This window comes from Pygoscelis adeliae, unplaced genomic scaffold (genome assembly GCF_000699105.1).
Source record: "Pygoscelis adeliae isolate BGI_AS28 unplaced genomic scaffold, ASM69910v1 Scaffold166, whole genome shotgun sequence".
Taxonomy (NCBI): Eukaryota; Metazoa; Chordata; class Aves; order Sphenisciformes; family Spheniscidae; genus Pygoscelis; species Pygoscelis adeliae.
Window position 1 is genome coordinate 2,156,271 of NW_008825156.1, and position 12,513 is coordinate 2,168,783.

The 12,513-nt window shown below is 42.0% G+C and overlaps 1 protein-coding gene across 1 annotated transcript in view; it reads left to right on the forward strand.

Moving 5' to 3' along the window:
- KCNQ1 (potassium voltage-gated channel, KQT-like subfamily, member 1) overlaps positions 1 to 5,296 on the forward strand; it is a 374,642-nt gene extending 369,346 nt beyond the window's left edge. The window contains exon 17 of the mRNA XM_009328598.1: positions 5,096 to 5,296. Coding sequence (XP_009326873.1) covers positions 5,096 to 5,296 — 201 coding nt within the window. The remainder of the gene's footprint in view (positions 1 to 5,095) is intronic.
- Positions 5,297 to 12,513: the final 7,217 nt, after the last annotated feature.

The window sequence follows — 12,513 nt, forward strand, 5'->3', positions numbered from 1 at the left end:
TGCCACAGTACAGAGCATTAGGGTCCTCCTTATTAAGAGGCCACCAGGAGTGATAAATACATTAAGATCTCCCCAGTCATCTTCAGCTATTTTGAAAAAGTGCCTTAAAGAGTTGGTTTCTTTTGAGCTAAAAAGCTGCACCCTCAGGAATGAATGCTACTCAAGATAAGTCAGGATAGCAGACTTGGGAGTCTAATGTTGGAAAAGTAGCTGAAATTTTCCTTTATCACATTTTTGTTCAGCCAAGTGTAGCTTGCATTCTGGTTTTCCTATTCTCCTTTAGCAGCTTCACGCTTGGCTTTCCATATTAAGAACAAGCACAGTCCCCCTGAACCCACTGAGTAAGCACTGTGCTGATAAAAAAATCTCTTGATTAAGCACAAATTATTTGCTTAATCAGTCAAGCATGTTAAGAACATAGGTAGTTATAAACCACCATTCTGTCCAAAGGGACTATGATTTTTACCCTTAATAATATTTACTTTTGAAATCTCTGAGAATGAAAATGAAGGGCAGGTAAGACAGCTTTAATCGACAGCATTAATCAACCTTGATCCCTCCAGATCATGGAGCAGCGCTTGGCATAACTTATTAGTAATTTGTGATCTTTGTAGCCTAAATTATGCCAAACTCCTAATTTTGTCCTTCGGCTTCCCCACTCTCCTGAATACCCATGGCTGAAAATACCATTCCCCTCAGCTCCGTAATTCCACCTGTCCTTGCCTCTTCCCGGTAAATCCCTATAATTAGTTTTGGGAGTAGGTCTCCAGAGTGCTGCTCTTTAGTTCTCCATTACAGGGGTGCATGAAAGACACTCTCCTCCAGATGTCCCTGGAGCCACTCAGGCTTCTTTGGTTGTTTTTTTTTTAAAAAGCAAGGAAAGAACTTCATTGTTACATTTTATGTTCTGAACCATACCATTAATTTGTTATGAATGCTTAAAATTATAGGGCATTTTAAAAGAATATAATGAGAAGATCTGGAGAATTTTAATAGATAAATTGCTCGTTATTTTGTTCTCTCCTCTCATCAGAAGAACAGTCTCTGTCTTGTTCACTAGCACCTCCTGGCATGCCTTTGATACCTTTATAAAAGTTGGCATGTCACTTTATATCCAGTTATAGAGGACTGCTGCTCCTGAAAACATGACCTAAGAGGACCTTGTGTTTCATAGGAACTATGTCATCACCACTAATCTATTGTGTGGAGTGTCACAGTAGTCATGTGCCTCTGTGACTTTTTAGGGAGAGCAAAAATCTGTTCTGTAACATAGCTGTATTTCTTCATGATGTGCCATTTAAGATTTGTGCTCTAATATTTCAGTCTTTGTGAAGAACTATTTGGTTTGTTTTTTTTTTTCTCAGTGCACTGCATGGATGGGATTTTTTATTCATTTCTAAGAGCTAGGTTCAAAACTTGTTTAGATCTGCTTCTCTCCATCTGTGCTCAATCTATGATCCTTGGATCTTTTTTTAAAAAAAACTTATCTCGGAGGATGGAAAAATCTCATTTTCATACAATATTTCAGTAAAACTTAGGAGTAACTGTGTTGTGTAATTTCTGAAGAGTTTCAAACACTGCTTCCTCTCCCCAACAACTATAAAATACAAAGGGAATTATTTGCATATAAAGAATTTGATCATCCAAACATCATGCTTCTAATGAAACATAAATCAACTAGAAAGAGCTTACTTAGTTTTTCATAAAAGAAACAAATCAGTCTGAGTTATTTTTCTGCATAATTAACACTGTTTGCTGTTTTAAGTAGAGGGATCAGAGTTGTCCAAAGCAGTTAAGATTATAGCAACATCAGCAGTTTTTCTGTTTGCTTTACTTTTATTCATTCTGGCATCATAGCTAATTTCTAATTAAGTAAATGTGTTTGAAAGTATGACTCAGGGGCGATGATACACTTCTCCATGCTAAGTGCATAAAGCTAGTTTAATAAAAAGAGTATTGCACACAATGACAATTTTCTAGTGGGTATAATTATCTCTGCAGCAAACAAGTGAACGATGTATTTCAGGATGTGTGTTTGGATGACGATGGGCTGATTGGGCACGCTAACAAGCAAGGCTGTTCATCAGCAAGCCTCTTATTCTTGTACATCAGAGGCCTGCGATAACAGTAGAAGTTGCTTTCTGGTGGCTCTTTAAAATGTCTCATACTTTAAGGAGACACCCCTTTGGCAGAACCGAGGATGGGGGCCCATTGTCGTATTGCTATCTCATTTGCAAATGTCATCTTTTCTGATCCAGCCCCAAGAAGCATGAGCAGAGCAATGAACAGAAATCCAGATTGCTCCTTCTCTTTTAATATCCAAAGAATATGTTACTATTTGGGATTGACAATTCAGTCCAAGATTGATCCAGAGCCTGCTGAAGTCACTGGAAGTCTGTGATTGCCAAAAACTACCACTGATTTCAGTGTGTCTTGGAGCAAGCCCTTCACGGGCACAGAACTCCCTGGGAAATGGCTTGCTATATTGGAAAGCAAAACTGATTAAACAACAATTAAACACAACCAGCTATCTGGACCTCCCTCCACAAAAGCTTTGTGGCTTTAGAGCCCTACCCCGATAAGCAGGAACGTGGAAGACAAAGTTCTTTACTTTTTACCTCATATGGCTCAGCCTAATAGTAATTAGCTTCTGCCGCTGCTTCTGTGGGCCTCCTGCACTCCACAGCTGCAGCAGCCAAACCTTGTTCCCTAGAAAAAATTAGACCATTATCTCTGGGAATTTATTTCCCAGCAAAAATATTCACATCTCACTTCTCCGCAGTACTTCATCACCAAGATGCACAGCTCTTGAAGGACTATCCAGATCTCAGTCCAATCTACTGTCATGTTCAATAGCTCATCACTGCAAGAGTTTCATAAATGCACATTTTCCAGATATATCTTCAGTCTGTGTTTCCTCTGGTAATCCCTGCCTGGAATCACAAGTTAAGAAATATACCTACAAAAATCCCATAGTTAGTTTAGAATAATTAACAAAAAGACATTTCTTGTTAGAGGAAAAGTTGTCCTTCGGACTCTGAAGATAGCTGTTTGTCTGCAGTCTTCCACTGCAGTCCTTCCAGCGCAGCTGTCTCAGAAAGCAAGTGATACCTGGGCAGTGGGGGATGGAGGAATGAGGTATTCTTCAGGCTTCACTAGCACTGATTTGTACTGTCACGCTTGGAGCATTATGAGTTTGCCATCTGTGATGGGCACCATTTGGGCAAAGCATGCCTTTCTTTAAGGGAGTGAACAAACAGCGATGAAATGACAACCTGATGATCTGCTCGATTTTCCATCTGTATTTTCTTCTAGAAATCTTGAACTTATGTGTTCTTCAGCTTCCTCATTTGAAGAATCTCATCTTTCAACAGCCAGTTCCATCCAGTATTACTAGTGTTTCATGTACCATCTAGGGTGCTTTGCCTAATGTTTTCAAACCCAGCTGCAAAGTATAAATCTCTGGCACCTCATATTTTTAAATCACTGTATCTGCTTCCCTACCAGTTGTACAAAATGTTTGAAAAAAACAGCATTTTCTCTACGGTGGAAAAACATTTTAGTCTCTGCTGAAATCCTCCAGGTTTGTTGATGTTCTGCTCAGCCTTACTGTCTTTTACTATCCTGTGTGATACTTGGATGATAGCCAGGCACATATAAATTGCTCCCACTCATGCTCTCTCTGGCGGTTTTATGTGCCTTTCACTACTTTCTAGCAGATATTTTAGGCAGCAATTTATTCCTATCAGGTTTTTTTCTGCTTACTTTTTTTTACCTTTTTAAAACCTATTACATCTTTTTGCCTAGAATTTACTTAGTGTTTTAGGATCCCTGGGGATCAATGGGTCAGAGACTACAATGGCAAAATCATGGCTTTCTCTTTAGGCCTGTAGAAGGGAGTAGGAGGCCATAAGAAAGACTCTTACTGCCCAATTTCAATGCTTGCCATGCCAAGCGGCAGAGAGTGGGCATGACTTTGAAGCTGGAAGTGTCCATCTTCCCCTCAGGACGTCAGGCTCAGTACATTGGAGGCAGCACGGAGAGGAGGCTTCCCATGCCAGATAAAAAGGGTGGTACAGATTACTTCTTGATGGGAAAATGCAAGAAACCAGAGGCTGATCTGTGGTGCTCCTAGAAACATTTCGTTCTTGATTTTCCTCTGAGTACCACAAGTTTACACCAAATAGAGTCTAAATTTTAGACAAATCCATAACCTAGTCTCTATTAAGTATCCTCGTTTTTTAATTATATTTCTCTTGAAGATTAGAGGAAAGAGCAGAAAAAGCAAAGAAGAGGAAATAAATAATTTAAGGGGCTTCTGTCTAAAGGCAGAAGAAAATGAGCATTATGGATTTAGGCTGAACCTTCCCCTGCAGCCCCCCAGTCAATAAATTAGCTTTCACCGCTCTTAGAAGAGTTTCTGGCTTGCTGTGAATCATGTCATTCAAACAGCAATCCTAGTGAACACTGTGTCATTGGGGGGGTGAGAGCGTAAAACTGAACCATGCCCCACTCCCAGCCCTTGCCACACACCCCAGCTGCTATACACCTGCATCGGCAAAATTATCTGTGGGGCATATTGTGGCCTGAGCTGGTAATTGAGCCCAAATGTAACAAAGAGCATCAGTCAGTCCTAGCTTAGAGTTGATTAGATCACTGCAAGTAGAGCAGATATTTACTAGAGCATATTGATGTTATTAAGGCATATAAGCATGTTAGAAGTTTATCATGTTTTTAAAAAAATATGGACATAATAATAACAAAAAAACCACAGAAACTCAGTTCTGGGACTTAGTTCTCTATCCCAGCACATCTCTTTAAAAGCCCATTTGTCATGTGTTCATCCAGGTATAAAATGAGTGTCAAAGCACATACCAGAGGTGAGTATTAACAGGCCTGTCCTCATCCGACTTTGACCTATTGCATTAAATTTCTAATGCTTTGTTTGATGGACTGTGACTCTGTGGTGTCTTCGTAGAGGTGGTTGTGATCCTAATTAAGGAAACTGTAATTTTAATATTGCATTTGCATCACATGGTTTGCTGCAATTTTTTCACGTGCTGCTACTAAACAAACCTTCCCTTTGCCTTCATAGGTTACACAAATGGACCAGAAACTGAACCTCATTACAGATATGCTGCATCATCTGGTTTCCCGTCAGCAGGGGGATCAAGGGAACAACAGATCATCTCAGAGAGGCAACAACGTCAATTCGGATCTTTTCCTCCCTAATAACACGCTGCCGACCTACGAGCAACTGACAGTACCGAGAAGAAACGAAGATGATATATCCTGATGTGGTGTAAGTCTGGGTTGGGTTCTTCCCACCTTTCTCCTTTAAATGGGACTGAATGTTGAGAACCTGGAAGGAACTAAGTTCATCAGCCATCCAAGAAAACATGTGACTACTTTATCTATACCACTAGTCTCAAATACGCTCTTCTAAAGCCACTCGTAATAGCCGAAGGATTGCCAGGCTGTCTTCTACCAGGCAAAACTTACTGAAGCTCCACGTTGATTTTGTTCACAAACAAATGATCACAGCTCATTATTTCTCAGAAAGACCAAAACGATGTAAAGGCAGGCAAAATGGCAAGGATTTAGAGCTCCTTTAATAATAATAATAGTAATAATAATATTCTAATAATACTTGAACTTAGATGGAAGAAGTGCATTCTGTTTATGAATCTGCAGATAGCAATATATTTCTACTACTAAGGTTTTTAAAACAAACTAGGATAACTTATGTTGTTTTTATTGTATAAACGTACACTAACATTCTAGGGAATGACAAACCACATACTGAATGATTTTCTTTTTCTGTTTTATTTTAACGTTACTACATAAACAGTTATCAGAAAATGACCAGGTTTTTTAAATCTGTTTTTCTTCAGGGAGGAACTAATCCTTAATCTGGAACAATACTATTTATAGTGGAAAGTGCTATAGATTTTTTAAGAGATCAGTTTTTCATGGGGAGACAATAAAGTATTACATAGAAAAAATGATTCTGCTTTCTAGAAAATTGTTGCCAAAGAATTTATATATAAATAGAAAACACAGTGGTCTGAATGTACTTGTCCTGAAATAGCTTTTTAAAAAGAAGGCCCACTACTTCTTAAATGTACTGGTTTTTAGCTTACAGTCGGCAAAAGTAGTACAAGAGGCTGAAGTGACTGGACTTGCTGGTCAAGTGCTGGGGCTGGCCACTTACTGAGCATCCATAATCCTCGCAGGAATCGAGGCCCCAGTTCAGGAAAGCATCTCTCATCCAGAGAGCATATATGACAATTTGAATAGTTTCCTGAATAATGTCTTGAGAAATTCAACTCTCTACAAGAGTCATTTGGTATTGAAAAGTGCCAGCTCTAACTTAGAGGACCGAGGGCCTCAGCTACAACCCACAGAGTTGAACACATTACCCCACATGAGAGTTGCAATAAAGCCAGCAGTGTTTGGCTCCGTGTGATTTTTCACATACACACATGAGCAGGATTTGGGCTTTGATTGCTGAGGTTGAAATTCAGCCCTTGCAGATAGTCAGCACCTGTACCATAATAGCCCTGCTTTGAAAGTGGAACATCTTTAAAGCTGACAAGAGTGTCAGGAAAAGCTATATAGTCCAATGTGGTGGTGGTGGTGGTAGCCCATACCGCTTGCAAAAGAGGGAGACGTAGACATCTTGCACTTTCAGCATCGTACACATCTGGTGCACCCTATTCCCGTCACTGCAGAGCCTGTACCCCACAGCGGTCTCTCTCCCTCTCCTGGAAAACTGATGCCCTAAAGCCTCGTAACTTTGCACAGCAGTTAACGTCACCAGTCTTGAATATGTTTGAGCAGTCTGAAATACTGATGTGTAATGAACTGAGATCGCAGGGAACCTTCTCATAGTGCTGCTCATATTCCGGGCTTTCTTTTCAACATTTCATCTTTCACTTGGACTGCAGAGAAAAGTATACTGTATTTAACTTTACAGATTATGTTACAATTATCCAGCCTCGCTGCTGTACACTAAATAAATGTTAAGGGTGTAGAAATTTACAGGCATAAACAGGAATTGTATCTGGGCATTATGTTTTATAGAAATCAAAATTATTGTCATGATTTTGAACATTTTTTAAATGAGATTCACTATGTGATTTCAGGTTATCAATCAGCCTGTTAATTTCCTAATAAAATACAGGACAAGAGCACCTTGTCTTCTGATTATTCTAAAATCCAGACACTTGATAAACACAGGAAAGCTGTTGGCTTTGCTTTTCTTTTTTCTCTTAGTCCACTGTACAGTGTACAGATGCCTTATTTGCAATGCAGGACTGGAAACCTTCTGCTGATTCTTTACTAGAGAAATAAAAGAAAAACAGGACTGAATCAGCTGCGGTGGCCTTGGGGAGAAAGGTGTGTCTTGTAGCCCTTGCTGAAAGCAGCCAGGTCTATGCATTTCTAGGGGCGTTGTGTTAACCAGAAAGTGCATCCATTCCTACCTGTTTGTTCCCAAGATCATACCTACATTTTCTGTTTGGCAGCTAATCTTGGTGATAACAGTCTGGCATAGCAAACATTTCATGCAAAAGATAATTTCCCTTTCTTGATGTGTCAGTTGGTCTATATCCATCTGAAAATCACTGTTACCAGAATCCTGGGAATAACCAGCTTTTACGGATTCTCAAGGCTGGTGGCGAGTTGTCACGAGGTCGTTGATTCCTCACGTGGGTCCAGCTGATCCTTTCAGAAAGAGCACCTGAGACCTGCTACTTCAAATCTGATAATCCACCTCACCCTAAGAAAAAGAAGATGATCCATTTTCCCGGCGGAAGAGGGATGTCATAAAATGAGCCATCCAAATTTGCCGTGCAGCTGCCTGGAGCTAGCCATCCCCAAGTGCTCACCGGACACAGGTCTGACCTCTCTCCTCAGAGGACTGGACTGGATTTATCTTGCCTGCTGGGGCTTCATACCTCAACAACTTCTCCTGGAAGTAGGTGCCTCAGCATCTTTCTTTCACAGAGCATTGTGGAATGGCAGCAGCAAGATGAGCTGAACAGTTCAATGCTGGACCAGCCTGAAGTAACCAGTATGCAATGAGTATGTGTTTCTGCTGAAACCTTATCTGCTGGTGTCTGCTGTTCATCCAAACTGTCCAGAGTGGGTTTTTTAAGTGGGTAGGAAATGTTTGTAAATAGCTTGAAGGGGAGCAAAGGAAACTGTAAGGTAGGCAAAGCCATGACTATAATTTTCTACCCCGTTTTTGTAAACTGTGTTAAAATAAAGGCATCTGAGGCCGCAGAAAGGAGTCTCTTTCTTAAAGCAGCTCAATAGCACTTTGCATTTCAAGACTGCTGTGAGCTAGGCCTGGACCCCCATCCCTGCCTAAAAAAATAAAGATCAGCTAAAAGAAAGTCATCTAAAAAAATGTGAGCTGGCTCAGCTTCCCCAGCCTACCAGGGTTTGGGTGCTATGCCAGATAGATACAGAAGGTAGGAAGCCAGTGAATAGGAGAAGGGGAGAAACATGGGGCTGCCCAGCTGAAGGTGGTGATGAAAGCTCACCCTGTCTCAGTCCACAGCAGAGGCAGATGACCGTGCAAGTTTGCAAAAAGCAAGATTAATGGGAGGAGCAGGGGGATGTGTGCAAGGAAGGAGGTTTAGGAGGTGAGCAAAAGCATGGGCTCCTGGTTAGGGGGCTGTGTTGGGATTCAAGAGAGAGAAGCACTGTGCCTGGCATCAGCATTAATCTACAGTGTGACCTCAGGGCGAGTCATTTCACGTGTTGGGCCACATCTGTTGCCCCCTCTCCTCCGCTCAGCCCTCTTGCTATTTAGACCACAAATTCCTTGGGACAGGGACAGCCCCTTTCTATATGTTTGCTCAGTGCCTAGCACAAAGGGACCTGCACTCTGGGGACTTGAGGCACCACTCTCATATAAATAATTACCCAGGATGTAAAAGCCACCCTGGAGCCCTGCTATATGCAAAGCCTTTATTATTCTGAGCCCAAGGTGTTTCAGAGTTGGAAGCGGCTGCTGCCAAGCTGACAATTAGAGGATGTTGGGGTTTAGATCCTCTTTGACGTAGTATCTTACAAAAGAAGACCAGAAGTCCAGCCATCACTCATTTTCACTCTTGTATTTTAAAGCAGGTTCATTTCAAATAATGCAATTGGCCAGCACTGTGCTTGAATACTAGCTGAGGCAGAAGTCTTTGGATGTCAGCGGATTAAATAGCCATTTTACTGCAGCAAGTTAAGGGCTGTTGTTGCTAGCAGACACCTCTGGGCTGATTTATCACCCATCATTTCTGAGGAAGGTGGAAATAATTCCAGGCCACTGAGCTGAAAAGGTCTGGGCAAGAAACAAATTGCTTTTTGAAATATAACATGTAAAATACAGGAAGATTTTCTTTTCTGGGAGTTTAAAGGAGAAAAGGTAAAAACAGTTTTAAGCTAATCCTCGTGTACTCTGCTGAGGTGGGTATTACTGTTCTCATTTTACTGATGGGGTCGTGGTTTGGGAAGAAGAGGGGCATTGAGAAGAAAAGGAAAAAGGTTAAAGGTCTGATGCAACTCCCATTTATGTCCTACTCCTGTGAAAATGTACTTGTGTGCTTCATTTGTGCCCAGGAGTTGGGCTATTGCCTGCAGTGGGACTGCTCAGTCCGTGAGGGTCAATGTAAGCCTTTGCAAGTTCAAAATGTGTAGTAGAGACACCTTTCCATGGTCTTTCAGTGGAAGCTGGGCTCAGCTGTGTGTGCAGCGTTGCTTTCCTCGTGGTCACAGAGCCATGTGAATTCACAAGTTTCTGTTTCCCATTTCTGTTTTCAAATCATCGGTTTATAACACTCTTGCATGCCACTGGTGTTTTCAAGCCACAACAATTAGAGGTATTTCTTTCCACTTCAGCGATACGAATTTCCTTACCTACCACACTTGAACACACGCAATGTAATGTTTCTGCACACAGAGCAAAGGCTTTTTAAATGCCCTCCAATTTAATTTAAAACAACTTGTGTAATGTTTTGCATCCAGGGCTCTCTGCGCAGCGGCAGCTGTGATGAAGGTGCATGAAAGGCAGCGAGTTGTTACAGCAGTGCAATGTGGAGGTGACACTTAGCTATGTCCCAAGAAGGATTCGCTCCCATGCAATAAGCAAAAGTTGTTGAGTTCAAATCGAGAATAGCAAGTCATTCTATGAACGCTGGCTTTTTTCTGTCTTGTCCATGGGCTGACTTTGATGTCTAAGGAGTGCAAATTTCAGCTGAAGCTTTTTTTTTTTTGCAGTTGCAATGTAGAACAGGTTTGTTTTCTGTGTCATTCCCCTGGTGCCCAATGAGATGTGCATTCATGCTCAGCCTTTCCTCGGCGAGGACGTTGGTACCGGGCCCCTCTCTCTTGTACTTCAGTGCCTATTTTCACAAAACTTACAAGAACTTGATTATGTTGTAGATCTCTCCCTTCTGTCAAGTTGAGTTGAACAAGGTCGACGGGTTCAAAAGTTATTAGGGGGAGGCAAAACAAACACAACGTGAGTGCATTAACCTTGTTTTCACAGGCAGTAGGCTAAAAGTCCTCTCTCCCCCCCCACAAAACAGAGGTCTGGAAGAGATGTAACCCCTCACTTTGGAGCGGAAGACAACCTCTAACTCCTGGGGTGAGGAGGAGACTTGCAGAAGACATGTTCTTGGGAGTTGGTGGCTCCTGCAAGGCTTGGTGCACCTTGCCTTTGGATCACCTATTGAAAGATGCTGGAAAATAGCATTTTTCTTATATTGCTCCCAATGACAGTGACCTAAAAGCTAATACGACAAAATACTTGGTGCTGCAACAAAGAAAACGCAGGTGCCGGATAGGCGTATTATGAAACACGTCCATGCGCGTTATTGTAATATGGCGTGGTGTCCGGTGAAAAGATGTCTACATCGCTGGCGAGGGAGCGCTCCCAGGGAAGGGCTGGCCTGAAAGAAACGGCATTGTCCAAGTTCACATTGCTCCCGCATGGGCTGGCAACCGCTGCCTGTGGGGAGAGGCTTCCTGGGGGCCTGACATGAGGCATTATGCTCTCTGCCCGCGGATTTGCACCTAAGAAGAACTGATCTATAAAGCTGGTCTTGAAACCATCTTGAAGCTGCATTTGCTTCAGCTCTGGCGAGCTGCCCAGGGATTTAGGCTCAGTTAATCCAAGCTTGGCTTTCCATGGCAGACACCCGTGGAACAAAGGAAATAAAGCTTCCACGACCCCGTCGAGTTGCTGGTCAATCACTCGGCCAGGTGCAGAAAGTGGGCTAGGCAGCCTTCAGCGAGGTCTTTGGGATCAGAGAGGGACAAATCCCCGGCGGGGGTGAGCAGGCGAATCTTTAGAGATTTTCTTGCCATAATTTCTCAAGTCTGGGAGTGTCACGCTCCAAGCCCCTGGTGCCTGTGCATTTCACACAACCTTTAAAGCCAGCTGTGCTGAAATGCATCGTTGCTGCTTTCTGTGCTGGCAATCTCATAGGGAAATAAAAAATAAGAAGCCAAGGAGGAAAATAAATTCAATTTTCAGTTCTGCTGTATGTTATATCCTTAGGAGTATATTGATCATTAATTTGTAAAGATTAATATGTTAGATAGAGTTGTTACAAGCACTACCAGTGCTGTAAGAACGATAAGCATGTATGAAGTATTAGGATTACAAGCAGCTTGTGAGATGCTATCATCTGCAACTGTTGTTTAAGCATTGCCTAATACCCTGTTAGTCCTAATGATCGCCTAATGGGGTTATTAAGTGAGCTGTCTATAAATGGAACCTAAATGTAAATGTGATTCAGATTTTACTCCTTTTGCATCCATCCCATTTATTCTGCATGTAAATCTTCTGCTTTGATTCCGTCCTTTTTCCTTGATTTCCCTAGGGATTTCCTTTTAAGTGTTAATTGAAACACTGGATGCTGGTTTGATGGGCAGAGGGATACGTGCCCTTCAGATAACTTTTGGGAACCATCAGGTAAGAGTTACCCACATGACAACTGATCACAACTGCACACGGGAGTTTTCTGCAAGCTGCAACATCTTTTTTATCATAGTTTGTCTTTTAAAATCTGAATGACAGAAGATGTGCTTACCCCACTGAAACCCTCCCAGGAGCTGCAGACTCGCAGCCAGTGCGACGTGTGCTTACTTGCAGCCATTACAGAGCAGATTTTAAATAATGTGTTTGCTTAAACGGTTGCAAATGTTTCTCTGTTATTTCAGTTGGCAATCAAGCAAGTATTTTATTTTCCATTTATTTTCTCTCCTGTGCTGTGAGGTGGGGGATCCTCAGCAGCCACGGGACAGAAACCAGAAGCAGGGGAGCAGAAAGGTGCACCAGAAGACAGGTCCTGTCATTAAGCAAAAAATAGTGCCCCAGGCACACATGTTTCAGTCCCTGTTTCTTGCAACATGAGCATCGCTTTTACTACCCTGTCTTGATCTTCTTGCATCCACGTGCTAAGCTTAATACACCTTTAAAGTACCCTGAAGTGTCCTGAACCTTAA